Source organism: Mirounga angustirostris, unplaced genomic scaffold (assembly GCF_029215605.1).
Source record: "Mirounga angustirostris isolate CCGP_5_RB_7025 unplaced genomic scaffold, mMirAng1.0.hap1 SCAF_14, whole genome shotgun sequence".
Taxonomy (NCBI): Eukaryota; Metazoa; Chordata; class Mammalia; order Carnivora; family Phocidae; genus Mirounga; species Mirounga angustirostris.
In genome coordinates this window covers 65,357,316-65,385,310 of record NW_026991722.1, presented here as the reverse complement: position 1 = coordinate 65,385,310, position 27,995 = coordinate 65,357,316, and the positions used below count along the sequence as shown (strand labels likewise).

The following is a 27,995-nucleotide window of genomic DNA, read 5'->3' as shown; positions in this document are numbered from 1 at the left end:
TGCATTCTTGAGATGTTAAGGCATTTGGGGACAAAAGACACCTCTAGTTTCCTTAGCTTAGAGCTTGGCTTTATTCTTGGAAGACTCCTTCATCCTTTTGACAACAGAAACGTCCCCTGCTCCCTGAGGCCAGTTGTCATGATTTGGTATATCAAATACTCACATACACAAAGACCGGCCCCCGTCCACATCCACCAACTGTCCAGTAATAAAGGAAGCTGCAGGGGACAGCAGGAAGCAGACCAATGGGGAGATCTCCTCAGGAACTCCGATTCGCTTAGCTGGGATTGTCTTAAAGAACCCTCCAAATAAGTGTTTTGCCAAAGGACTACAGTTGTCTACAGCCATGGGAATAAATGACTCCAAGGGCCACACAGTTGATCCGTACTCCACTGCCGGCCCATTCTGCAGTGAAAGATTTGGTGAGGTTGTAAACCCCTGCTCTGGCAGCTCCACTATGCTCAAATCCTGGAAATCCATTCTTAGTAAGGATAATAATACTGACAATAGAGCCTCCGTGCTCTTTTATGTAAACTGCTTTGCACATGTAGAAGGTGCCGGTCAAGTTGGTTTCAATCACAGCATACCATCCATTTGCACTGAGGTGTTTTGCGGGAGACATGAACTGGCCTCCATTGTTTACCAAAAAAAAAGGGTCTTACCATAAATATCCAAGGTGGACTTGACCAAATTGTTCACCTCCTCTTCTTTGCCGATGTTGCATTTTATGGGCGTGATCTGAGCCTGGTTGGAGGGGGAGCAGGCTGGCCTGCAGTTCATCTGCAGTAGATTTTAATCTCTCAAAGCTACAAGATGCAATGACCACATTACACCCCAGCTGCAGGAGCTCAGTCACGATGGCCTTTCTCATGCCTGTGTCCCCCCTGGTGACGATGGCCAGTTGGTCTCACAGCGGGCTGGCCACCAGGCAGCTCCTGCCTTTGCCCCAGTGCCCGTCTCCTCCAAGCAGCTGAGTCCTGGGATGTCACCTACTATGTCACTTACATAGTAACATTTTTCATACTTAAAAAAAAATAATAGCCTGTCTAAATTACCCCGTTTTATTTATTTTTGAACATTTTATTTATTTATTTGACAGAGAGAAACACACTGAGAGGGAACACAAGCAGGGGGAGTGGGAGAGGGAGAAGCAGCCTCCCTGCTGAGCAGGAGCCCGATGCAGGGCTCGATCCCAGGACCCTGGGATCATGACCTGAGCCGAAGGCAGATGCTTAACCGACCGAGTCACCCAGGTGTCTCTATCTCGTTTTATTAAAAATAGATTCATTATCATCTTAAAAACTGACTGATATTCCATCATAATATATATGTATATAATAGGAGACCCTGAGAAGGAAAACCAAGACAAGAGAATAGTACAAAGTCAAGTACAAATAGTACAGATTCAAGAAAACTTCCCTTAAATTTGAAAAAGCATCTTTGAAACCATATATTCCAAGGGAAACGGTGAACCTGAGAAAGCTGATCCCAGTGACGAACACGAGGATGTATTCTAGTAAAATCAATAAACTTAAAAGAAAAAGAAATAGACTTTGGGCATCGAGGCAAAAAGAATCACGAGAGAAAGAAAAATCAGATGATCAGACTTATTGAGAGCAACATTTGATCCCAGAAGAAACTGGAATGACATATTTAAGATATTCAAGGAAGGAAAACGTGAGTGGAGGAGTTTAGGTCCAGCCAAACTGACTTCCAAGCATAAAGGCCACAGTTCTCCATATGCCATCATCAGCCATGAAGGCAGAGATGCTCGTGGAGCCGGCATACATAAGGTGTGAATCTAAACACACAAAAATGCCAGAATTGACTTACAAACCATCTTGGTGACAAGAAGGTAAAATTTACCCAGCAGATGTCATGAATGTGCTGTAAGAGCCAAAAGATTTATGTCTCACTTACCTTGGGGTCTGGAGCTCTGAGCCATGCAGGCTTAACTGAGGTGTCATAGGAGTGACAGTAATAACTAGCTTTGTCGGGGCGCCTGGGTGGGCTCAGTTGGTTAAGCGTCTGCCTTCGGCTCGGGTCATGATCCCAGGGTCCTGGAATCAAGTCCCGCATCAGGCTCCTTGCTCAGCGGGAAGCCCGCTTCTCCCTCTCCCTGCTGCTCCCCCTGCTTGTGCTCTCTCTGTCAAATAAATAAATAAAATCTTAAAAAAAAAAAAAAAAAAACTAGCTTTGTCCTCAGCCTGGAGCCCAGCAATAGTCAGGAGGGTCCTGGTGCCCAACTTGGAGCCAGAGAACGAGTCAGGAATCCTAAGGGCTGATTGTTGTTCTTGTAGGTGAGGACTTTGGGGACCTGGCAGTTGCCAGTACAGTTTAAGGTACCATCACTATGTTGCTGCCACTTCCTGTGCAGGATATGGTGATCAGGTCTCTCAGGGACCCCGACACTGAGGCCAGCTGAGTCAGCACAGACCGGGCCCCGGAGCCTGAAAAGATAAAGAGGATGAGAAAGCAGTGAGAAGCCCCACAGCCAGTGGTTGAGAACTTGGCTTCGGGAACCTGGCTGCCTCGTCTTGAAAGCTGGCTCTGCCATTTACATCTGCGTGACCTGTCTCTTTATGTGTAAAATAAAGATAATAATGATATTAATCATTGTTGAAATGAGAATTAAAGGCACTAATAATAGAAAGTTGCCTAGAACGAGTAAGTACTGGGTGGGTTAACAGTATTATCGGGACCATGGCCCAGCCTATGCCCAACGAGAGAGAAGAGAGAGCCAAGAGTGCTCAGGTATCCCATCCACCACTACTAGGCACCTGTGCAGGAAGGAAGGAAGGTCAAAGGGGTCCTCTGAATCTGGGTCATTTGTCAACCTAAGGGTCCACAGGAAGGCCTGCCCCGCAGTTCCCTGGGAGATCTGTGCGGAGGGCTCAGCGGCAGGGCTCTCCGGGCGAGAGCAGAGGTCTGCTGCAGTTTCTCAGCTCTGACAAGAACACGCTTGAGAGCCCCCAGAGCTGAGCACGCAGCGCCCCCTGCTGGGTCCAGGCCGCAGGTCCTATCTCCCGGTGCACAGAATGAACCCAAACTGCGTTAAAAGAGCAGAGGGGCTCTGGTGTTGCCTCTCTGCCAATTGGTCGCACCCCTTAGATCCAATCTTAGACCTGACTACTATAACAGACTGTGTAGAAAACAGACTGTAGGGCGCAGGGTGCAGTCCAGGAGACCAGGAGGGAGATAGGGCTTGGATCAGGATGGTGGCAGTGGAAGCAGGGAGGATTGATTGGATCTCAAACGTATTTTGAAGACAGGGATGGCAAGATTTTCAGATGGGTCATAGGTGAGAAAAAGAGAGGAATGCAGGGTGCTTTCAAGGCACTGGGCTTGAGCAATCAGAAGGATGAAGCTGCCATTTTGGAAAAGGAGACCTTGCCAAGGAATGGATTTGGAATCAGGAGTTCTGTTTTGAAAATGAATCTCACTGTGACTTTTGATTTTTGTCATTTCCCAACCTTAATTTGACCATAAGACGTTTCTTTTTCCAGAGCATCTATCAGGGCTCCTATTCCAAAAAAGGCAGGTTGGGGAAAGTGTCTACAGGGAGCAAGGGAAATAAATGCGTGTGTACTACTATTTAAGAGATACTTAAATAAGGTCATGAAAATTATTTTAAGCTTTCCATAATCCTAATGCTTTAACAGACACAAAAAATTGCTTTTGTTGCCCAATTCGCCCTCCAGATATATTTTACAGTTCATTCATTCATTCCACAAACGTTCATAGCATTGAAAAAAGCCCGCTATACACATATCTGCAGTTTTAATTATTAACAGCATATATATATATATTTTTTTTTTTCATGTTTATCATCCAGTTTTTATAATCATTATAAAATGTCATTTTTGCTCCCCCCGTGGCGGGGAAGAATAAGGTGGAGGATTTGAGGAGGCCGCGGGGAGGGGTCAGGATGGAGGTTTGGGACCCCCTCGCCACGACCTCTGTGAGGAGGAGTCTGGGTGGAGGGCTGGGGGTCCCAGCCGACCGCGCTGAGCGGGGGCCAGCTGGAGGCGGTGCTCCCGGTACGCGCCAGCCACGGAACCCGCGGAAGCGGACGTGCGCGCGCCGGAAGGCAAACGAGGGGACGCCAGCGGCGGCCGGACCCGGAAGTAGAGGTGGCTGAGCCCGCCCCCAGAGCGAAAGCCGAAGCGGGAGGCCAGGCGGGAGCTGCGGTGGGGCTGCGGGTGAGCGGCGAGCGGCGGGCGGCGGGCTACCCCGGGAAGTGGGAAGCACCGGCCTTTTTCGGGCACGTTTCCCGAATGCTGACCGGGCGGTCCCCAGCCCCGGGGCATGGGAAAGGATCCGGGCTTCTTGCATATTCTCGCCGCCTCTTTCCCGGAGGGGGTGGACCCCCACCCGAGGGCTTGCAGTGGGGGTTCCGGGAGGTGATGATGGCTTAGTCCGGTGCCTGGAAGGAATAGGCGCTACAGTTTATACTCCCCTTCATCGAACCGCCCTGCAGTTCTTTGAGGTGCGGTCTGTTGTCTGAATTTGTCACAGGTAGGGAAACTGAGGTTCTGGGAGGCAGTGGGCCACTCGCCGTCCCCTGGGCCCCAGCTCAGTCTTGAGGGCACCCTGGTGTGTTTCTCTCAGTTGTTGTTGATGGAGATGAAGGAGGGTCCTTTTGTGAACTAATTAGCTGGAATCCAGGGGCAGTAATTTCTCGGCAGGTGAAAAGGAAGACGATGGCCTTATCTTGCTTCTCTATCACTCCCGCCTTTGGGAACAGGACGTGGAGAAAGTCCAGCGTGGGCTTGATGGCCATTTAGCCCTGGGGTCCCTAGGACCTTGGCAAAGGTCACCTGACACTAGTCTGAATTGTTCTGAACCTCAGTTTACTCATAGTTAAAATTTACAAGTCCAGCCTTGTAGAGTGGTTGGCAAGATTAAACAAAGTAGCAGTTTATAGCAATTGCTTGCCTGCAGAGGAAGAGCTTTCTTTCCCTCTTTTCCTGACTCCATGGGTATTGGGTTAAGTTACTAAGGTGGGAGATCCTAGGGCTCCAAATGCTGTTTGGACCACTGCTAGGTCTCCACTCCCAGGCTAAGTTCAGTTGTTCGTAAGACGGACAGGAAAGGACTTTATGTACTGTCCCGAAGGCCCCACACCATTGGTGGTATTGCTGGTGAGAGCTGACCAGGTAGTAACAGGCTAACCTGCTACTCTCTTTCACTTTGGGCCCTCCTAATTACAGTTCCAGTTTGGGGTGCTAACTCCCTTAGCACTTGCTGATCTCCCCTTTTGAAATAAGAGAACAAACTTCAGACTCAGCTTTAGCAGGCAACAGGATCAAACTTGATTAACCATGTAGGTTACGGATGAACCTGGTTCTGACCATTGATTACAGGCTTTCAGGTCCTACGAGGCTATATTACTTCTCTTTTTAAAAAAATATACATTTAAGCATTTGTTAAAAAGCAAAAACTTAAGTGAGTAATGACGTCGGTAGAGCAAAAGGGTTTTAAGATGTTATATGGTATAATGACGGTATGATCAAAGTTTGCAAACCGTTGCTTTCAGCTTTTATTCTCCTCATTGACTTCCCTTTTGAAATTGGAGTGTGCCTTAATGGAAAAATGGAGAGGCCCCAAGATAATCACAGAAAATTAATCACAGTTAAGACTGCAGAATTCTTTTAAGATGTAGAAGCTGATGCAATTAAAAAAAAAAAAAGTACCTGGTAAGGAAGCAGAAGTTTCAACCACAACTCAGCAAACTTCCAGGTAACTTTTGGAAAATCTTTCTCTGAGTCTTAGTTTGTTCTTTCTTGAGGTGGCTGTATCAGTTCATCACCAGAGTCCCTTTCCCAGGATCCCTTTCCCAGGATTCCATGATTCTGAATCCTTAAAGGAAGTCCTATCTCTTTCCTAGTAAATAGTGATACTGAGATCATTACAAAGTACTCATGCAGAACTGAAATATAAATTGTTGAACTAGAGCCAAAGCTGCTAAAGACGTACATGTATCAATGTGGAATAGCAACTAGTCTGACATGTGGACAGGTGATCTGAAATCAGGACAGATGCTGGTGTGCCTTTGTCCAGTTGTATCCCTAGCCCTGGATAAATGAGGTACTCCCTTTGAAGATGCCACGGCAAAACATTTCTCTCTAAAGGGATCTTTGGAGAGGAATCTGTTAATTCTTTACTGAAAAAGTGTTTAGGATCCTTAGGTATGAAGAGGAGTACTAGAAATACAAAACTTCTAGAAACTTTGACACCATAGGAAAAAAGGGCCCTGCCAGGCACCTTGCCCTCTGACCTCTATTTTCTTTGACTCCCCACTCTAGCACCTGCAGTTTTTGCACCCTCCCACGTCCTTCCCTCCTCCTTACCCATCTTAGAGAATCATTCCCCTCAACCCCGGCCCCTCTCTGTCCCTCATACCGACCTGGCAGATCCTATCCCTGCTCAATCTAGCTCTCCCCCGGCTGTCAGCCTGCCCCCAGAGCACCTCCTGTCCTCACTGTTGACACTTGCCTTAAGAGAAGAGTGGCCCTCCTTCGGGCCAAGGACAACCACAGCTTCCTACCCTCTCACCCACCCAGAGACATCTCTCCAGCAGTTCCCTCCTTACCTCCTGCATCTTCTCTTTTCCCTCTTTCCTCGACCAGGTCTATCCTCGGACAAACATGCTGATGTATCTTCCATCTTAAAATGCAAAAGCCCACTGTTCCCTCTCCCCTTCTTCCAGGCCTTCTTGAGCTCCCCCCACTCGTGCTTTTACCTCTAGCACTCACTGACAAAACAGCGCCCCTGAGGGTCACCTGGCACCTGGAAGTCTCCAGACTCCAAGGTCAGGTCTCTGCTGTCACTTCACTCGGCCTGCGGGTATCTGTAGCCTTCGACATGGTGGTGGCTCCCCCTTGAAGTGCCTTTTCTCTGGGCTTTCAGGATCCCACCTCTCCTGAGTCAGCTCACCTCCCCTACCCCCAGCCTGGGCTCCTTTCCCGCTCCACCCGCCACCACATGCCACGGCGTCCTCCAGCAGGCAGCTCACATTTAACACACCCGACGACGCAGCTCCTGCATCTTCATCCCGGGCTGCTCCTTCCTCCTAGTTCCCATCTCAACAAATGGGAATCCCGTCCTATAACTGGCTAGGCCAAAAGCCCTGGAGTCATTCTCCACTCGCCTCACTTCCCGTTCCCAGTCCTGTTCCTGTTGTCTGAATTTGTTGTCACAGGTAGGGAAACTGAGGTTCTGGGAGGCAGTGGGCCACTCGCTGTCCCCTGGGCCCCGGCTCAGTCTTGAGGGCACCCTGGTGTGTTTCTCTCAGTTGTTGTTGATGGAGATGAAGGAGGGTCCTTTTGTGAACTAATTAGCTGGAATCCAGGGGCAGTAATTTCTTGGCAGGTGAAAAGGAAGACGATGGCCTTATCTTGCTTCTCGATCACTCCCGCCTCCTGCAGAATCTGCCCAGACCCCAAGCTTCCCTCAGCACCTCCGCTGCTGCTCCCCAGGGGCCCAGTGACTCCCTTCTTCGAGCAGCCAGAGGAATCCCTTGAACACTTGGAGTCAGGTCATCCTGCTCCTGCGCTACCTCCCAGTTCCCTCAGGGCAAACCCAAAGTCCAAAGCCACCCTCCCCACTGTCCCCCAAACCTCCCTGGACTTCCCCCAGATACTGCAGGGCTCACCCTGCAGTCCCTCCCCACCCCGGCTCTGCTTCACCCCATGTGGCACATGGCGACACGTATTGAGCATGTAGTAGGTGCTCAGTAAATAATTGTGGGATGATTGAATTAATTCCCAGCAGTGGGATTGCTGGGGATGTGCTCCTGGAGTTCTGAGAGACATCGTCAAATCACTCCACGTAAAGGTCTTTCCAATTGAACTTAACACCACCTCTGTTCGAGTTTGCCTGTCACCAGACCCTCACCCATCTGTGTGCTCATCCTGTGATCATTGCTGGTGAGACAGGCACAAGCTCATTTTACCCCTAATTTACCGTGATGGGTGTTATTGGCCATCATATCACAAACGGCCGATTTCCTCATTATTTAGGAAATATTATGTAGGAAGTTATTTTAGCAACTAAAATCATTGCTAAAAATAAGAAAACAGCAGTCTAGCTGGGGAAAAAATGGCATTCATTCACAGAAAAGGAAGGCAAATGCTTTTAAACATGAAGAGGTGTGTTTCTGTGCTTCTGAAATCCTTAGGTGTCTTCTGCTTTTCATACCAAAGTTTATGTTCTCTTCTAGTATTTTTCTAGTTTCATCTTTTTGCTCAAATTTCTGCTAGATCTGGAATCTGTTTTGGTGGAAAGTGTAAAGTAGGAGTCTAGCTTTAACCGCCCCCCCACCACCAAAGGTTGCCCAGTTGTCTCAGTAGATGCTGAGTGTTGTTTATTACGATGTCATATTTGTCAACGTCAAGGCCATATGTATAATGATCAAAAAAGAGAGGGCTTGTGTTTCTTTTATTTAGCCAGCAGGAATTAAGTGTCCTGTAGCAGTTTTGGAACCAGCTGTCACAGTTGCCAACAGTGATCCAGACCTCAGGCCACTGATGCGCTGCTGGGGAGATGAGACGGTAACTAACCACGGCAGGTGCGCAGTCTGTTGTAATAGGCGGGGGGACAGCAGGAAGCTTCTCGGCCTGCCAGTGGGTGCTGGGAGAGCTCTTTAAACAACAGTTAGCAGTAGAGCCGGGCCTTCAGGCAGTCGAGCTGCATTCTCTGGGTTTGGCGGTACATTCCAAGCAAGGGAACAGAGGCTTGGGAACAGTGGTGTCTAGTTTAACTGGGCAGAGGATGGTCTGCAAGGCTAGAGGTTGCGTGGGGCAGGCAGGAAGGTAGATCGGAGCCCATTGGAAAAGGGCTGTCGAGTTCTGCTGAGGTCTGGATTTCCTGGCCAGTGGGTCTCAGGCCCTAGTTTTGGATCAGAACGATCTGGGTAACATGGCCTGGCATCTGCATTTTATAAAATGTCCCAGAGCAGGGCGCCTGGGTGGCTCAGTCAGTTGAGCATCTGACAACTCCTGATTTCAGCGCGGGTGGTGATCTCAGGGTCCTGGGATCATGAGCCCCAGGTTGGGCTCCCTGCTTAGCAGGGAGTCTGCTTCTCTCTCTCTCTCCCTCTGTCCCTCCCCTGCTTGTGCGCTCTTTTTCTCTCTCTCTCAAGTAAGTCTTAAAAACAAAAAAATGTCCCAGGGCATCCCGATTCTCAGCTGAGGTGGAGGGGCTGCTCTCAGCCCTGGGGAGCAAAGAGAACTGTGCCCTAGGAGGAGGGCCAGCCATCTGCCCTACCCCAGCCTATCAGTCCAGATCCAAAGGCCCCAAAGTCTTCCTAAGACTGACCTGAGATCATGGAGCCACATCAGCTTCTCCCAAAGGAACCCAAATTCCCAAGGTGTTCATCTCTAAGCCAGTTCCATTGCCCTGGTTTGTCCAATGTCTTCAAGTTTCCCTAACTTCTTTTTCTTACCTCAGGTTTGTTTTTGTTTGTTTTTTAAATAAACTCTACACCCAATGTGGGGCTTGAACTCACAACCCTGAGATCAAGAGTTGCATGCTTTACTGACTGAGCCAGCCAGGCACCCCTATTTTGGGGGTTTGGGCGTTTTTGGTTTTGTTTTTTTACTTTTTTTGGTTTTGTTTTGTTTTAAAGATTTTATTTATTCATTTATTTGAGAGACAGAAAGAGCTGAGCAGGGGGAGGGGCAGAGGGAGAGGGGAAGCAGACTCTCCGCTGAGCAAGGAGCCTGACATCGGGCTTGACCCCAGGACCTCAAGATCATGACCTAAGCAGAAGGCAGCTGCTTAACCAACTGAGCCACCCAGGTGCCCCTTTTTTGTTTTGTTTTGTTTTTAAGTAGGCTCCATGCCCAGTGTGGAGCCCAACACAGGGCTTGAACTCACAATCTTGAGATCAAGACCTCAGCTGAGATCAAGAGTCGGACGCTTAACCGACGGAGACACCCAGACGCCCCAAAGAAATTTATTTGTTTTTTGGGGTGTCTTTTTTATTTATTATTATTTTTTTAATGTTTTTTATTTATTTATTCATGAAAGTCAGAGAGAGAGAGAGGCAGAGGCAGAGGGAGAAGCAGGCTCCCCGCCTAGCAGGGAGCCCGATGCGGGACTCGATCCCAGGACCCTGGGATCATGACCTGAGCCAAAGGCAGACGCTTAACCATCTGAGCCACCCAGGCGCCCCAGGGTGTTTTTTTTAAAGATTTATTTATGAGAGAGAGAGCACGTGCGAGCGGGGGTAGGGGCAGAGAGAGAGGGAGGAAGAAACCCAAGTAGACTCCCCACTGAGCGTGGAGACCAACGAGGGGCTCAATCTCACGACCCTCAGATCAGACCCGAGCTGAAACCAAGAGTCTCAAACCAAGATGCTCAACCAACTACACCACCCAGATGCCCCTGTTTTTCATTTTTTTAAGTGAGTTTCCTTCTTAGTGGTAGAGGTTCCATTGGAAGTATCTCTGTTTTCAGTGTGTCTCTTCTTCTCTTCAGGAGTCAGCGCTGACAGTAGTGTTGAGCTGCAGAAGAGAAGTTTCTGACCTTCATTGCCATCTCTCTGAGACTGGAGTGTGAAGGGCCGAAGCCCCTGGCAGCTTTAACACAAGATGAAGACCGTGCTCATGGTTGCAGAAAAGCCATCCTTGGCCCAGTCCATTGCTAAAATCCTCTCTCGAGGTAGGGAGGACAGCCCTCGGAGGGGGCACTGTAAGCATGGTCGTTTCTTTCTTTCCCCAAGCGTGACCCAGCCTCTGGAGCTGACGTGCTTCAGGACAGCGGGCACCACTGCAGCCCCTCGGTACTGGTCACTGTGGGATGCACTTACTGCCGCAGCCGGTGCGGGCCAGGTCTGGGACTCCCAAGGGATCCAGGCCGAGGTCACAGAGGCAAGCCCCTGTAAGAGCACTGCACCTGTCAGGCTGTTGGGCGTAAGCAGCAACCAGCCCTGGTAACTCACACAGAAAGAGAATTCACTGGAAGGAAGAAGACAGAGCCAGGAGCCCACCCTACTCTAAGTCTGACCCCGAACTTAGACCCCAGAGTAAGTCTGAGGCCATGCCACGGACACTGTCACCCCAGGACCCTTGCCCCTGCCTTGAACCGCTACATCTGCAGCTGGTGTGCCTCGCGTCACTCGAGAGTAGCCACCAGGCTGACCCTTGTCTACAGCCCTCCTGAGACACCAGGCTAGCCCCGCTCCGGCTACTGAGGCAGCGGGTAGGGTGCTGCTTCCCTTCGTATCTCTGAATTCCCTGCAGACAGGAAGGGTGCCTGGGTGCTGGGTACCTAGAAATGGCACACGCCCACCGTGACCTCCCCTGGGCTAGGACAGCGGGCTGGCTTCTCTCCGAAGGGAAGGGGAGAGCTGAGAAGTGCCCAGTCCCCAGAGGCCAAGGGCCGTCAGTGGGGAGCATGAGAAGACATCGAGGGACTTGATAATGAGGAGGCCCCCAGAGGCCTTCAAGTGAAGTTGGAAAGAAGTGAGGCAGAAAATGCAGCGAAGGGCCCAAGAGTGCCTGCTCTTGGGCGCCTGGGTGGCTCAGTTGGTTAAGCGACTGCCTTCGGCTCAGGTCATGATCCTGGAGTCCCTGGATCGAGTCCCGCATCGGGCTCCCTGCTCGGCAGGGAGCCTGCTTCTGCCTCTGACCCTCCCCCCTCTCATGTGCTCTCTCTCTCTCATTCTCTCTGTCTCAAATAAATAAATAAAATCTTTAAAAAAAAAAAAAAAAAAAGAGTGCCTGCTCTTGAGAGCGTTCAGAGAGGGCGCTCCTGGCCTTCAGCCGACCCAGGGCTCTGCATGGCGAGCCATCACTGTACTTCTCCCTTGCAGGAAACATGTCCTCACACAAAGGGCTGAACGGAACGTGTTCAGTGCACGAGTACAGCGGGACCTTCGCTGGCCAGTCCGTCCGCTTCAAGATGACATCTGTCTGTGGTCACGTGATGACCTTGGACTTCCTGGGTGAGCCCCCAAGCCCCTGCCCACCCCCCATCCCTCTGAGGGAAGCCCTGCAGAGTGCTGCCGTGGGTCTAGTTGGAGCCAGGGGAGGGCTTCAGGCAGAGAAGTGTGCAGAACCCATGAGTCCTGAGGCCAACGGATCATGAAGAGGTGACCCAGGGTCCCTGGGTGAGGTGCCCAGAACCCGGGTTTTGGAGCTTAGTGCCCTCTGGGTTCCCATCCCAGAGACACCCTTTAGTCACTGCATGCCCTATGCTCCTTCTTCCTGTGCTTCCTAGAGGTGGTGAATGCCCAACTCAGGGGGGCCTGGCCCATGCAGGCATTCAGGAGGTGGTTCCTGCTGAATGTAACTGTTGCCCAGTGGTCATTCGGTGGCCGTCATTGTCATCCTTGTATCTTTGCTATCTGTCACCTTGGAAGAGCCAGCTTTAGTGACCCAGCAGAGCCAAATGCAGGGCCCTGTGGTTGACAAGAGTCCGGCCTGGGCTCTGACCCCTGCTCCAGGGGCTCATGGGCTGGGACTGGGGCCTCTATGAGTTTCTGTCCCACATGGGTGAAGTGGTTCTTCCGACGGTGCCATCCACTTCCCAGGATTGTTTGAGGACTCAGTGTGACCGTGAAAGGTAGAGAGCTTAGCATACAACAAAGTCTCAACACTTCTTGCTGCTCAGTGACAACAATGACATTGATTCAGTTGTGTGGCCAAGCATTTGGACTCTTGAGTTTTGTCACCAGCCAGCAGGTGGGGAGCTGGGATTTGAATTTGACTCTATCTGACCCTGTTCTCCCAGGCTGCACGAAATGGGGACTAAAAGAGGGCTCAGTGCTTAGTAGGTGGAGGTACCAGTCATGAGGCTCAAAAGATTGATTTCCCACGGGGATCATCTGAGCCCCTGGCCTGTGTGCGGTCACGTGCTGGGTGGGGGGAGAGTTGCAGAAATTCAGGCTGGGAGAGAAGGCAGAAGTACGAGTGGTGTGGTTCGGTGCTCTGGCAAAGTGAGCCAGCCCAGGAATGGCGCTACCAGCCACAGGGCACGTCCTGAAGTGAGGCTGGGGCAGCGGTGGCCCTGGCCAGGGGTGGCTCCTGGGGGTGGCCACGGTGTGGTGTCACCTCAGCAGCCCAGGGGAACGAAGGCCCAGCTCTGCCTCCAGTTGTGGGGCTGTCCTGGGCAAATTGTTCAAGCTGTCCCTTTCCTCCTGGGGTTACGACCATTGCAGAGGTCAAGCTCTGTGAGCCCAGAAGTGTGATTTAGATGTCACTGTGGCTGTGGTTTGTAGGAAAGTACAACAAATGGGACAAGGTGGACCCCGCAGAGCTGTTCAGCCAAGCGCCAACAGAGAAGAAGGAAGCTAACCCCAAGCTGAACATGGTGAAGTTCCTGCAGGTGTGTGGGGCGGGGAAGGGCACCGACATCTGGGAAGTCTCCATCCCGGGCTTCGGGCACTGCAGGCGGCCTCCCCCGGTCCCTCCCCCTTTCATGAACCTGGAGGCCTTCGCTGGAAGCCCTGGGCGGGCCTCCCTACCCTTTCTTTGAGCGCCCCTGCTGGCCCATGAGGCACCTTTCAGGCCTGTTCCTCGCCTTAGAACCATTGACTGGCCCACCAGGGCAGCCCTGTCACTCAGCCCTGGAGAGCAGAAATTCTGCTTTTTAAATTGTGTGGTGGTAGTGGTTTTTCTAGTTTTAAAACAAATGCATACATATTATGGAAAATATTAGAAAGTAGAAGGAAGAAACAATTATCTATAATCACACAACCTAAGACAACCACCATTAACCTTTAAGCTTATCTCATTTCAGTCCTCTTCTGTGCGGTTTTGGGGTTAAGATGATATTGCATTTATAACCATTTTGTGTCCAAAAAACTAAGTTCTGAGCAAAGTTCTCTGAGTGGCGAAGGCAACCTCACTGCCCAGGCGCTGCTCTGGGCACCCGTCCTGCTCCGCGGGGCTCAGGGACTGGGTGGGAGCACCGTGGGTGGGCACTGCGGGCCGGGCCACGGAGGTGCCAGTCGCTGTGTGCTGCGTGGCAGGTGGAGGGCAAAGGCTGCGACTACATCGTGCTGTGGCTGGACTGTGACAAGGAGGGGGAGAACATCTGCTTTGAGGTGAGAGGGGGGCCCACTGTGGTCCTCACTTCGGGCCTTCCTGCCAGCTGTACCCGCAGTCACCCCATTCCGGAGGCTGCAGCCCAGGAATCCACTACATTGCCTTAGAAATGCCTTTTCTTTCCTCCTTTATTTTGGAAACTGCAGAGACACTTTCAAACGTATGGACTCTACCAAGGGCGAAGGGGTGTTACTTCCCCTGCCGGGGTGCACTGTGTGAGCAAACAGAAAGGGCAGAATTTTCTTGGTGGATAGGAGAGCGTTGGTTTTCAGCATCCCAGCCTACTGGGCACCTCTTAGGGACCTTCAGCTGAGGCTGGTTGCCACTCGGCCGCGTTCCTTGCTCCTTTCCTCAGCTCTGGCCTTCACTGTCCTTGCCCCACCCAAGATGCCCTCTAGCCTGCCTCGCCTGCAGCTGTGGCGCCCTCACGTGGGTCCTGACTGCAGGTGTCCTCTGGTGCCGCTCACCCTCCTGCCTCTGCATCCCCAGCTCTCACCTGGGGCCTGGCACACCTTGGGGCTCAGGAAATGCTTCCTGTGTGACAGAGGGAGCTCGGGGCACCCCCTGTTCCACAGCACCCTCAGTAAACACGATTACGCTTTGTCCCTTCCCAGACACTCCTCTCCCGGCCCTTCCCCTACAGGGTTGCTCCTCCCCTGGGGGGCCTTTGCATCTGGGGGTGGAGGCTCATGGGGCTTTCTCCCCTCCGAAACGAAAGTACCTCTTCCCCATATACTGCACGGCCTTCCTAGTGAGTCTGGCTCCAGGCCCCACGCTGTGCTTTAGCCCTGAGCCCCCCGAAGCCCCCACTTTGGGAGTTCCCTGTGCCCTCCCCATTCCTGCCCTCTGCCTTTTCCTCCTCATTCTGTTTTCCTTCCCTGGCTTTTCTTCAGTCTCTTAAAAGTTCCACCCACCCCTCTAGAGGCACTCTGCCTTCTAGAAGGAAGGGAGATGGGTCAAGTGGGGTGGCTTTCGTGACTGCGCCCCCTGGCGTCCGTGGCATTAGCATTTCCTGGTTTAGCGGGGATGAAAGCAGAAGGAAGAGAGAAAGGGTGGTAGGAAGGAGGGGGGTGTTTGAACAGGTTTGTCAGCGGAAGGAAAGGAAGCCATGTAGAAGGAGTGCTGTGGAGAGACTGAAGCCTCTGGACGGGGAAGGGGACGGAGGAGGGAGACTGAGTCACGCACAGCGAGGTTTGGCCAGGACAGGAGCCGCGGCCTCACAGGTGGGACACAGAGCTGGGGGCAGAGGCCTCCGAGGTGGGTGACCGCTGGGCCGCCTCCCCCAGGTCCTAGACGCTGTGCTGCCAGTCATGAATCCAACCCATGGTGGCGAAAAGACAGTGTACAGGGCCAGGTTCAGCTCCATCACAGACACAGACATCTGCGCCGCCATGGCCCGCCTGGGCGAGCCCGACCACAACGAGGCGCTGTCGGTGGACGCCAGGCAAGAGCTGGACCTGCGCATCGGCTGTGCGTTCACCAGGTACTGGCTGCCTGCCCTTTGGCTAGAGCCCCTGTCTCGCCGGTCCCCACTGGCCGCCCTGGGCCTGGTTAGCTCTAGGCCAATGTCAACATTGTATGAAGGAAACGATCTAGCTGATTTAGACCACACAGGGCACCACATGATGAGCGGGGTGTTCGTCTACACTGTGTGGGTCTTGAGAAGAGGGTGGAGGGGATTGAATGGAATAGAAAGGTTTCCCAGCCCCATCTACTCTTCTCTCCTGCCTTCCCCGCCATGTGTGCCACAACACACAACACACACACCCTCCCCAGGCCCCCTGCTGAGCGTGTCCTCACCCTGTCCCCTGTCTTCTGAGCTGGGCGCCGCCACCAGCTGGCCCGGTGCTGGACTCACATGGCTGGTGAATGATGGTGTCTGGAGTGAATCCATGACCAGAATACCTTTCTCTGCCCCGTGCCTCCTTGTAGGTTTCAAACTAAGTACTTCCAGGGAAAATACGGCAATCTGGACAGCTCCCTCATCTCCTTTGGGCCATGTCAAACCCCTACCCTGGGCTTCTGCGTGGAGAGACATGATAAAATCCAGTCCTTCAAACCGGAGACCTACTGGGTGCTGCAGGCCAAGGTTTGCTTTCCCTTCCCTATGCACGCGGGTCTTCCCGGGTTCAGGCTATGGACTCTGAGGGTCTTCCATCATCATCATAGCCTTGTAAGCCCCCCAGGCCACGGGCACAGAGAAGGGAGGCCAGATTGGTCTGCGGGGTGCCCAGAGAAGGGAACCCAGCCTACATAGGCCTGGATGCATTGAACTTAGAGAAGCAGGAATGAAGTCCGCTTTGGCAGTGCAGAGAGGGGAGGTCACGCCTCAGGGCCGTCAGCTGTGATGGTCAGGTCCAAGGTCTGGACTGAGGGCCATAGGCCAGTGACTTCAAACTTTTTGAAGCCTTAGAACCCTTTCTTCAAATAAAATCCTCCACATAAGCTGCTTATAAGATTTAAATCACACAGAGCTGGTCTGGTTGACATAGGGCTGGGGACCCCCAGAAGGGCCACACCTCGTGCTGGCCAGGCCTTAGAGGGTTGGCAGGGATGGTGTTTGAGGTGGAGGTTCCCACACTCCTTAAGGACACAGCAGCCTCAGCTTCAGGCTCCCCTTGTGAGACCACCTCCCTAATCTCAGGGGGGAGGCCTGGAATCAGAGCAGCCTTCCCTTGGGGCGGGGCGGGGTCTCCGCCTGCGTGTCTGTGTACCTGCGCACACCTGTACACGTAGGCCCGTGAGACGTAGGGACGGGACCGTTTTCCTCCAGACAAGGAGCTGCTTCATCTACTCAGTTCTCTTCCCTGGCAGTGTGCTCACCTGGATATTTTCTTTCCCGACTTCTTTTACCCTTTTTCCTGCAGGTTAATGTGGATAAAGACAGGTCTCTTCTCTTGGACTGGGACCGGGTGCGAGTGTTCGACCGGGAGATCGCACAGATGTTTTTAAACCTGACAAAGCTGGAGAAGGAAGCCCAGGTGGGCCTGCGCCGCCCACATCTGTCATGTTTGCTCTGGGTGGGAGTAGGCTTCTAGGTGCCTCTGGCTGGAAGAGCACCTCGTGACCTAGGGTCCCGTCTTTGTCTCCTTTTTGGAAACAGACATGTTTCGGAAAGGACAGTTACTGACGCTTGCGGTCACTGCGGTGTGCGATGCCCCTGCTCCGCCCTGGGCACTGCCCCACATCCGCCACCTGCCAGCCCCTTTCCACGTGACCCCAGGGGCGTTCTCTCCTTTTGGCAGGACTCCATTTCACACAGAGGTCCCTTTTCTGTGATATTGAATGCTAACAGCTCCAGAGGGACCTGTGTGCACGTCAGTGGCCCTGTCCGGGGTCCCACAGCTAGCATGGGATGTCCCCACCTCGGTCAGCTTTCATGGCCTTTATGGTACTGTGGCTCTTACTCAGGGTCTTTATGAATTTGAGGGTCACGTGCTTGGCTGTTAGAAGAGGGTGATGAGGGGCTGGGTGCCCCAGGTGGAGGAGTTCCACCACCATTACCTGAAGCCTTACCAGCTACCAGAGTCGTGGAGGTGCGGCCTGGTCTCCTTTAGCCGCCTCCTCTTGTCCTTTTCAAGCTTTCTTTGGGTGCCCTCTGCTCAGCTATGCAGTTGACTCAGGCTTCCAGAACTTTCTCCAAAGCTGCTTCATACTTTTATCTTCGGTCATGTTCCTCAAGAGACCCCCTCACCACCATCTCCAGATCTCACCCACAGTGCCCCCTGTGACCCCAGCCTCCACTGCAGCACACACCCATTTTGGCCTAAATTCGCCCCCACGTTTGTCCATCTGGAATTCAGAAGGCACTGCACTGACCCGTGGCTAGGTCTCCATGGGATTGGGAGGGGCAAGGCATCAGAGTTGAGTTGTTTGGATTGTTTTTGCCACGGGCAAAACAGTCATCCCTTCTGACAGCCGTTCAAGCCCAGAGTTTGAAGCTGACCGGTATTTTATTTAAACTGCATGGTGTTTACAAATACTTAAAATAGTTACCAACATTAGAAAATTACAAGATTTCACGTAAGAGTCCGGATTTGCAGCTTTTGTTGACGACCTGGAAGATGGAGCAACACCAGTAGGCCCTGGTGGGAGTGCTCGGGTGCAGCAAAGGGCAAGTGGCTGCCTCTGAGGTGGGCCCGTGCTCCGTGGCCTGGCCCAGGCCTCATCTGCCGTCCCCCTGGCCTGGCCACCACTGGCTCCTGGAGGATTTTGAGTTTGCAACCCCTTCTCCTGGCTCTTTGCCATTCTTCCAAGTTTTCTCTTTCCCTAGAAATTCTCTAAAAAAGAATTTTTTTTCTTTTTCCCTTCCTGGGTCTAAATAAATATTCAAGTCTTGAGAGCACTGTGAAGAGTGAAATCGAGAAGCAGGGAGACCAAATGAATGAAACGAGACCCTTTGCCCACACATCCGGATTCTCTGTTACGGCATCTTTCCCCCTGCCACCCGAATCACTGAATCTGTTCTGTCTTCTATTTAGGTGGAGGCCACAAGCAAGAAAGAGAAGGCAAAGCAGAGGCCCCTCGCCCTGAACACTGTGGAGATGCTGCGAGTAGCTAGCTCTTCTCTGGGTATGTAAGCGCGCTCCTCTAAAGCCCACAAAAGACTTCTCGGGACGGGCACGCGGTGAGCCATTCAGCCCTGGTGCGCGGTGCCTGGGAATGCAGGCAGTGCTGATGCTCTCACCTCTGCCAGCACTCTCCCTCCATGCTCACCTGTGCCAGGTGCCCCCACTCTGTGCTCATCTGTGCCGAGGCCTCTTGCTCTGCGCTCACCTGTGCCGAGTGCCCCCACTCTTTGCTCAGCTGTGCCGAGCGCCCCCACTCTGCTCACCTGTGCCGAGGCCCCTTGCTCTATGCTCACCTGTGCCGAGGCCCCTTGCTCTGTGCTCACCTGTGCCGAGGCCTCTTGCTCTGCGCTCACCTGTGCCGAGCGCCCCCACTCTTTGCTCAGCTGTGCCGAGCGCCCCCACTCTGCTCACCTGTGCCGAGGCCCCTTGCTCTATGCTCACCTGTGTCGAGGCCCCTTGCTCTGTGCTCACCTATGCCAAGGCCCCTTGCTCTGCGCTCACCTGTGCCGAGGCCTCTTGCTCTGCGCTCACCTGTGCCGAGCGCCCCCACTCTTTGCTCAGCTGTGCCGAGCGCCCCCACTCTGCTCACCTGTGCCAAGGCCCCTTGCTCTGTGCTCACCTGTGCCGAGCGCCCCCACTCTGCTCACCTGTGCCGAGGCCCCTTGCTCTGTGCTCACCTGTGCCGAGGCCCCTTGCTCTGTGCTCACCTGTGCCGAGTGCCCCCTGCTCTGTGCTCTCCTGTGCCGAGCGCCCCCACTCTTTGCTCACCTGTGCCGAGGCCCCTTGCTCTGCGCTCACCTGTGCCGAGGCCCCTTGCTCTGTGCTCACCTGTGCTGAGTGCCCCCTGCTCTGTGCTCTCCTGTGCCAAACTCCCCCACTCTGCTCACCTGTGCTGAGGCCCCTTGCTCTGTGCTCACCTGTGCTGAGGCCCCTTGCTCTGTGCTCACCTGTGCCGAGTGCCCCCTGCTCTGTGCTCTCCTGTGCCGAGCGCCCCCACTCTTTGCTCACCTGTGCCGAGGCCCCTTGCTCTGCGCTCACCTGTGCCGAGGCCCCTTGCTCTTTGCTCACCTGTGCTGAGTGCCCCCTGCTCTGTGCTCTCCTGTGCCAAACTCCCCCACTGCTCACCTGTGCTGAGGCCCCTTGCTCTGCGCTCACCTGTGCCGAGTGCCCCCACTCTGTGCTCACCTGTGCCGAGGCCTCTTGCTCTGTGCTCACCTGTGCCGAGCGCCCCCACTCTGTGCTCACCTGTGCCGAGGCCCCTTGCTCTGTGCTCACCTGTGCCGAGGCCCCTTGCTCTGTGCTCACCTGTGCCGAGTGCCCCCTGCTCTGTGCTCACCTGTGCCGAGCGCCCCCACTCTTCGCTCACCTGTGACGAGGCCCCTTGCTCTGTGCTCACCTGTGACGAGTAACTCCCTCTGTGCTCACCTGTGCCAAGGAACAGCCTACCTGCAGTGTCTTGTGAGGCTTAGTGAGAATCTGAGCCTCATGCAGCGTTCATTTCTCTTAAATTTCAGAGTGAAAATAACTAATAAACTAACAAACACGCGAGAGGATCCCATTTCAGAGGATAATTGGTTAATATTCAACAGCTTCTTTGAATTTATGTGGGGAAAACTCAGACCATTTTGTATTACTAGACATCCATGCAGCTGCTGCCTGGGCTGTACATGGAAGGCCATGGTCAGGGACCCCCTGTGGGGCAACCCTCGCTTGTCACTGGCTCAGTGGAGTCCCCTCAGAGGCATTAGACCATGGAGGTCCAGCTCCGGACCCAAACTCTGGTCCAATCTCAGCTTGGCTACTTTCTTTCTTGTCCTGGAGCCTCAGTTTCCTCACAGGAACACAGGGCGACCATCACTGGAGTTGGTTGTTCTGAGGATGAAATGATTGAAATGTGCATCCTCACAAGAGCAGAGGCAATCCACTCCCCGACAGGGGCAGCCTGGCGTTAGCATCCCACAGCAGCTTCCCTGGTGCAGGGAGAGGCCATGGGAGGTTGGTGCTCCAGGCCCGTCTCCTGCAAGGGCAAGTGTGACCAGTGTTGACGTAACCTCTCTGAGCCTTGTTTCCACAGTAGTGAGAAGGTGGGGACTGGAAAGTCGGCCTTCTCTGACAGCTGTTGCCCTCAAGGTATTGGTGGCCTCTGCAGCCCCGGGAAGCTGGGCAGTGTCCTCGCAGAGTGTCACCTTCAGGGATCCTCAGAGGGCAACGATGACACCGAGTGACCGACAGCTGAGGGCCAGCCTCTGCTGGTCAGAGGAAGCAGGAGGACAAGCCCTCCCTCAGTGGTCCCGGAGTGCCATAAGGACAGAAACACCCAGGGGATTCAGAATGGGGGGGCGTGTGCTAATTCTGCTCTCATAGTGGGACATCAGCCAACCCTGAGGCAGACCTCATGCGCACCATGGCCAGAGCGTGTGACATCAGCACTCTGCAGGCCACATTTAATCGGCATAGCCATGTCATGAGGGTGACACTGTGGTGCGTCCCCATCCTGGGTCCACCTCACAGGTTCAGGACCTCGGCCTTGGAGGATGCTGCCCGGGCACAGGTGCCTGGCCAGCAGCTCCGTGCGCTCGCGGTGCCCACCCAGAGCCTTCCTCACCTACCAGGAGGCCCTGGCCGCCTTTGGTGGGGAGCCTGAGTGCCCAGCCCCTGGGCAGGGACCTGGCCATCCCCAGCATTCTGGTCCAGCTGAGCCTGCCCTCTGTCGCAGGCATGGGACCACAGCATGCCATGCAGACCGCCGAGCGACTCTACACACAAGGTTACATCAGCTACCCGCGGACTGAGACCACCCACTACCCCGAGAACTTTGACCTGAAGGGCCCTCTGCGGCAGCAGGCCAACCACCCCTACTGGGCCGACACGGTGAGCAGAGCCACTGGGCACACTTGTTGCCAGGGTCTTGGGACCCAGCCCAGGCTCTTTGGCCAAACCCAGAACTGGTGCTGGCTCCCTCCGCAGACAGGACTCACACCACCTTGTCTTCTCTCCCTCAGGTAAAGCGCTTGTTAGCAGAAGGTATCAATCGTCCACGGAAGGGCCATGACGCTGGCGACCATCCCCCCATCACCCCCATGAGGTCTGCCACAGAGGCCGAATTAGGTATTGGGCACATCCCCCAACACATACATACACATACACACACACACACTCTCTCCAAGCTTCTGGGTGGGAAGCTACATGGCACCTTTGGACAGTGTCAGGCCCCGATGGCAATATGGGAGTTCCCTCCCTCCCCCACCTGCCCCTGGCTGTGGCAGAGGGGGTCGCCTGAAAGTTGTGTTCTGTGGCCGAGGGACAGGACAGAAGTGAAGTGGCGGCAGGTGTGTGGTGGCGTGCCTGAGTGCAGGGTGCAGGAGGCTGCTCGCAGGAGGCGAGTGGGAAGGTGAGACAGATGGGCAAGGACGGAACAGGACAGGACCAAGCGAGACAGGGAGTGCTAGGGCCCAGCCTGCTTCCCACCTGATCGAGGCTGGGGGAGGAGTCAGGGAAGGGGAGAGGTAGAGACAGGAGCCACTGGGCACAGCCCAAGTTTGAAGTGACGGTGGCAAGTCCCTAGCTGCGGACTGGCCAGGCTCTGAAGAGCAGTCCCACCTCAAAGCAGGGGTGGGAGGTGGGGGGTGGGAGCCGTAGCTGTGAAGGAACCGCCACGGCCCGGGAGACTCACTTTCCCCTCCTCCTCTCTCGAGCTTCGGTGCAGGCCAGCCCTGGCATCCCGTGCCAACAGCTAGGGCCCTGCTGCTGGAGTGAGAGCGCTGGCCGGGGGGTAGTCCTCAGAGCCAGTCCCCGGCCGGTGACCAGCTTCCGTGTCCGTTGCAGGGAGCGAGGCTTGGCGGCTGTATGAGTACATCACCAGACACTTCATCGCCACGGTTAGCTACGACTGCAGGTACCTCCAGAGCACCATTTCCTTCCGAATCGGGCCCGAGCACTTCACCTGCACAGGGAAAACCGTCATGTCTCCAGGTAGAACTGCAAGTCCCAGCGTGGCTCCTCCCACACCTCCACAGACGGACAGAATGTTCTCCATCGGACCTGGGGAGGGGGTCTCAGTGTCTTGGGCCTGGGCTGCCTGGGATGGGACCCTGAGTGGCAGCACCCTGTGTCTCCAGGCTTCACGGAGATCATGCCCTGGCAGAGCATACCACTGGAGGAGAGCCTGCCCACCTGCCAGAGGGGCGATATCTTTCCCGTGAGTGAGATGAAGATGCTGGAGAAGCAGACGAGCCCGCCCGACTACCTGACGGAGGCTGAGCTCATCACACTCATGGAGAAGCACGGCATCGGTGGGTGCACCCACCCTCCCGCCTGCCCAGGCCCCAGGCCCAAGGGTCCCCATCCCAGGACCGGGGTCCAGGAGACGGTGCTTCCAGAGCTGCTCTATGACCCCTCCGTGCCCAGCACCTGGTAATCGGGGCCCAGGGTGTGGCCAGCTCCCCAGGGACTGATCACTCTGATGGGAACTGCCTGTTCCCTGATGTGCTGCACCAGCTGACCAGGCTCTAGAAGGCTGCGAACAGTCCAGGTTGCTGTACCTGGTTTCGGCTCTATCACTAACAGTCATGACAGGTGATGTCTCACCTGAGGCTAGGCTTCTAGTGACAGTGGTGGCCTCAGCTGGAGAGCTGAGCCTGCTTCTTCCAGGGGCCTGGGTGCCTGCGGTGGGTCCTGCCCTGAGTCCTCAGGTATAGATGCTGTGGGGTGGGGGCATCCTTTCTCCTTCCCTGTTGACAAGACATCCATGTCTCCCTAGACCCCATGACCAAAATGAATTTGTGTCCTCGAAGAGGGCTCATGTGACCTTCTGAACATGACAGTGCCGCTATTGACCAGGCGCCCCCAGGGCTGCGTGAAGACGCTTTCCCCGGGGGAGGGGGGCGCCACTCCAGGGGTGGCAGGAATGCAGTGGGCATGGCGGGTAGTGTGCTGGTTCAGATCCCAGTCCCAGCATCATCCTTCAAGTGTGGTACCTCGGTGGTCCCAGCCTCTGAGCACCTCTAAGGAGGCTCCTCAGCACGGCGAAGCAGTAAGGGCAGCATCCCTGAGGTCTCCGGGGAAGGGGCTGCCCCGGAAACTGACCACGAGGGACCTAGGAGCCAGAAAGTGGGCAATACTGAGCAGGTTTCAGAGGGGACGATTTGGCAGCGAGCATGGGAGTTCCTCCATGTTCAGGGGTCTTGAGCCCTGGTTCTAGAAGGGTCGAGTGTCTCAGCATCGAGGCAGGAGAGGCCGAGGAGGTCACATTTCCCAGGTGTGAGGGGCAGGTAGAATGAGCTCCCATGATGTTGGCAGAGTTCCTTAACCTCTATGAGCCCCTGTTGTCTGTAGAGGGGGATTAAGCACTGAGCGCTGGCGCTGGGAGGGCCATTTTTTGATTCATAAGACCATTCTCGAAACACACACTGTGGTGTCCCGCACAGTGCTGGCCAAAAACAGAGGGGAAGGAGCTGAGAACCAGGGCCCGCGTGGTGGGTGGGGGCAGACATGGAGCCTGCAGCGTGACGGGCACAGCCCAAGGAAGCCCGGGGCCTTGCCATGTGTTTCAGGGACGGACGCCAGCATCCCCGTGCACATCAACAACATCTGTCAGCGCAACTATGTCACTGTGGAGAGTGGGCGCCGGCTCAGACCCACCAACCTGGGCATCGTCCTGGTGCACGGCTACTACAAGATCGGTGAGTCTGGCTGAGCTGTGGCGCTGCGTTTATCGGCCCACAGCCTCTGCCGGGCCAATAAACTCCCACTGCGAGGGTGCTACACCGGCCCCCCTGAGGACGTGCCCCAGTAGGGGCTCTGTGTGGTTGATGCATGAATGGTCATGTGCAAAGGATCCAAAAGGGGCGTTGCGGGGGGGCTCTTCCCCACAGACCGGCTCCTGGTGGGGCCCAGGTCCTCCTTGTGGAGCTGTCTGCTCTGTCCCCGAGAGGTTCCCAGGGGACCAGGGGAGATGTCAGAGCACAGGCCTGGCCCGAGGACTCCCAGGAACTGTGACACCGTCCTAGAGACAGGATGTCCCTGGCCACTCCACGCAGGATTTTCTGGGTAGGAGATCAGGAAAGGCCTGGGGTCACGGGACTCCAGCCTGCGCTGGCCGGGGGGCAGCCACAGCCCCTCAGTGCGAGTGCTCACAGTGGCACCTCACCCCCACCCCACCCTGCAGATGCGGAGCTGGTGCTCCCCACCATCCGCAGTGCGGTCGAGAAGCAGCTGAACCTGATCGCCCAGGGCAAGGCCGACTACCGCCAGGTCCTGGGCCACACACTGGATGTCTTCAAGAGGAAGTTCCACTACTTCGTGGACTCTATTGCCGGTGAGGCCTGCCTCTTCCCTACCCCTGGGCCAGGGCCGCCATGGCCGTGCGGGACCAGCATCCAGATCTGGGCTCCAGGCTCTGGGGCTCCGTTGGGCGGACGAGGCAGTGGCGCCTCACTGCTGGGCCATCCTCATCATCATGGGGGTTAAAGAGTGGGCATCTCAACACCACACGCGAGGTACCCGGCTCAGGTGACCAATGCGGCTGCAGCTCTGCCTTTTCGTGATCCCCGCACCCTTGGGGATAGAGACGCGCTCACTCTGATCCTTGCCCACTCACGGGGGCCTCCCCTCCACCCGCCTGTCCAAGGTGGAGGTGGGCTGCCGGGCCCGGAGGATGTGACTCTTCCCTGCACTGCTTGCCCTCAGGCATGGACGAGCTGATGGAGGTGTCTTTTTCGCCCCTGGCGGCCACGGGCAAGCCCCTGTCCCGCTGCGGGAAGTGCCACCGGTTCATGAAATACATTCAGGTAAGTGGGGTGAAGGGCTGTGGCCGCCCCTTCTGGCCTCTGGCACCATTGTGCGCAGGCTTGGGCAAGTCTTGTCACCTCTGGAGGCCTCTGCTTTATCTTCAGTCCTACAGGAATAATAGTCTTGGTCCTGGTGGTCACACACGCTTGAGAGGCCTACTGCAGCCTTGCCCACAAACACCCACAGTGTGTCCCTGACCCCAGGAGCATGTAAGCTGTGAGGCCACTTAAACACATTGTCCATTCTTTCCCAACAACACCTTATTTGCTGTCCTGGATGTTCATATACACACGGGGAATTTAGAACTGCTTTTCTTCACGCGTGCAGCAGGTGTCCTGAGACTCGTGGCCAGGGGTCCTTGCCTGAGAGATTGTTGCCTGGCAGCGCGTTCCACATTATCTATTGTGTATTATGTGTTACACGTTACAGATTACATGTGACACGTGTATCACATAGGTCTGTATTCTGCCATTATCTGCGGAGGTATACATAGGTATTATGCATTATGCATTAGTATTTTGTGTTACATAGTATTCATGTGTTGTATAAACAGTGTATTAGGCTGTGTATATGGTATATGTGTGTCATGTTACATTTTCTGTATCACATACCATGTTATGCATGACTCATTACATGTTCCATAGTCTGTGTTGTGTAGCATATGTTACAGGTTACGTGTTACATGCATTACATATCACGTTACCGGTTACTTCGGTATTATGAGAGTGAGGGTGGACAGGAGAGTTGGTGGCCTCGGTGACCCCGAACCCCCTCCCTGGTGTTACTGCAGGCCAAGCCGAGCCGCCTGCACTGCTCGCACTGTGACGAGACCTACACCCTCCCCCAGAACGGCACCATCAAGCTCTACAAGGAGCTCCGGTGCCCGCTGGATGACTTCGAGCTGGTCCTGTGGTCATCGGGCTCTCGGGGCAAGAGCTACCCACTGTGCCCCTACTGCTCCAACCACCCGCCCTTCCGAGACATGAAGAAAGGTGAGTGCCGTGTCTCTGGGCCTTGGCTGCTCCCTCCAGAGACAGGCCCTGCCCCTGCCCCACACCATGCTGGCCTCTGAGGGGCCCCTCCCCAGCCCCGGCTCCTCACCAGCGTGGGGGTAGGAGACCTGGGGTGGATTTGGGCCCTGCTGAGGCGGAGCCAGCCGTCTGCCCCTCTCCATGCTGGTCAGAATCAAGTGGGCACCTACAGTCAGCTCATTCGGGATCTGGGCAGTAGGCGTGCTGTGCCCCCTCCCAGGCTAGGGTGAATGAGAGGATGCAGCAGGCTGGGGGACCCCTCCTGGCAAGGGGTGTGCCCTCAGTCAGCGTCCACCACTGTTCTCTCTCCTCACGGTTATTACTGGAGAAAGGAGAGCATGTGTCCAGGTGGGACCGAGAGTCTAGAGGGGGCCCAGGGCCCAGCACACTCACCCTGGCCTGTGCCGTCTCTTTTACACCCCATGCTATAGACAGGAGCGAGGCACAGCGAGAGGCATCTACCCACTTTCATCTGGGGGTCTTGGGAGCCCTCAGGGGTCTCAATTCACCTCTCCTGACTCAAGCCTCACCTGTGAGGCAGGGACAGTCTGCATTTGAGCTGCTGGGGTCACTGAGGTCCTTCCCTGCCCTCCAGCAGCTTCCAGGGAAGCCGACGGCCCCGTGTGACTCAGTGGCATAATGAGCTGTGGAAGCAAAGTGAAGGGGAGATTGAACCTGGCTGGAGGCCACCAGGAAGGCCTTCTGGAAATGATTGGGGGGTTGGCGCTCAGAGGTTGAGGAGGTTTTAGATAAGTAGAGAAGCAGGGGCAGTGGCAGCAGGGGAATCCAGAGCCAGGGTGTGCAAGGCCGAGAGGAACGCTTTCTGCTGGGATGAGGGGTCTGGACCATGAGGCCCTGGAGAAGGCCCCTGGGGGCGGTGGGCGGGGCTGGGGGTGCTCATCAGGCTGCCCTCTCTCCACCAGGCATGGGCTGCAATGAGTGCACGCACCCCACCTGCCAGCACTCGCTGAGCATGCTGGGCATCGGCCAGTGCGTGGAATGCGAGAGCGGCGTGCTGGTGCTGGACCCCACCTCAGGCCCCAAGTGGAAGGTGGCCTGCAACAAGTGCAATGTGGTGGCGCACTGCTTCGAGAATGCCTATCGAGTGCGCGTGTCGGCCGACACCTGCGGCAGCTGCGAGGCTGCCCTGCTCGCCGTGGACTTCAACAAGGCCAAGTCCCCACTCCCGGGCGACAAGACCCAGCACACGGGCTGTGTCTTCTGCGACCCCATCTTCCAGGAGCTCGTGGAGCTGAAGCACGCGGCCTCCTGCCACCCCATGCACCGCGGTGGGCCGGGGAGGAGGCAGGGCCGAGGGCGGGCCCGGGGCCGGCGGCCCCCTGGAAGGCCCAGCGCCAGGCGGCCCAAGGACAAGATGTCAGCCCTGGCTGCCTACTTTGTATGATGGCCCCGCAGTCCCTCACCAGGCTCCACCCAGGTGTCCCATGGGCCATGGAAATCATTAAAATGCATTTTGTCTTCTCCAAAGCAAACAGCTCAGGACCTTTCACTGGAGCCAGAGGGTTATGGTGTCCTCCCTGCCCTTC

The 27,995-nt window shown here is 55.0% G+C and overlaps 1 protein-coding gene and 1 pseudogene across 9 annotated transcripts; one reads left to right on the top strand and one right to left on the bottom strand.

Annotated features, from left to right (window-relative positions):
* Positions 1-57: 57 nt before the first annotated feature.
* On the bottom strand, positions 58-4,783 carry LOC123852432 (peroxisomal trans-2-enoyl-CoA reductase-like; annotated as a pseudogene).
* On the top strand, positions 4,087-27,995 carry TOP3B (DNA topoisomerase III beta). 9 transcript variants are annotated; one of them, XM_064578067.1, is made up of 20 exons: positions 4,127-4,202; positions 5,540-5,742; positions 8,451-8,555; positions 10,486-10,668; positions 11,822-11,953; positions 13,229-13,335; positions 13,982-14,056; positions 15,344-15,540; positions 15,990-16,146; positions 16,925-17,038; positions 18,539-18,629; positions 21,345-21,499; positions 21,631-21,736; positions 22,454-22,600; positions 22,747-22,920; positions 24,181-24,309; positions 24,795-24,944; positions 25,316-25,416; positions 26,208-26,409; positions 27,372-27,995. In XM_064578067.1, exons 4-20 carry the CDS (start codon positions 10,599-10,601, stop codon positions 27,851-27,853), a joined length of 2,589 nt encoding a protein of 862 aa, XP_064434137.1. In that variant the 5' UTR covers positions 4,127-4,202; positions 5,540-5,742; positions 8,451-8,555; positions 10,486-10,598; the 3' UTR covers positions 27,854-27,995. The 9 variants fall into 9 exon arrangements, with proteins under 9 accessions (XP_054366384.1, XP_045743152.1, XP_064434139.1 ...); XM_045887197.3 differs by having other exon boundaries at positions 8,451-8,572; XM_054510407.2 differs by lacking the exon at positions 4,127-4,202 and adding an exon at positions 4,223-4,518 and having other exon boundaries at positions 8,451-8,572.

Excerpts from the sequence above, each read along its gene's own strand:
- TOP3B (XM_054510409.2), top strand. The coding sequence starts at position 10,599 with ATGAAGACCGTGCTCATGGTTGCAGAAAAGCCATCCTTGGCCCAGTCC. Across the intron at positions 21,737-22,453 it reads TGCCACAGAGGCCGAATTAG|GGAGCGAGGCTTGGCGGCTG; the intron begins GTATTGGGCACA and ends TGTCCGTTGCAG. Across the intron at positions 24,310-24,794 it reads GCACGGCTACTACAAGATCG|ATGCGGAGCTGGTGCTCCCC; the intron begins GTGAGTCTGGCT and ends CCCACCCTGCAG.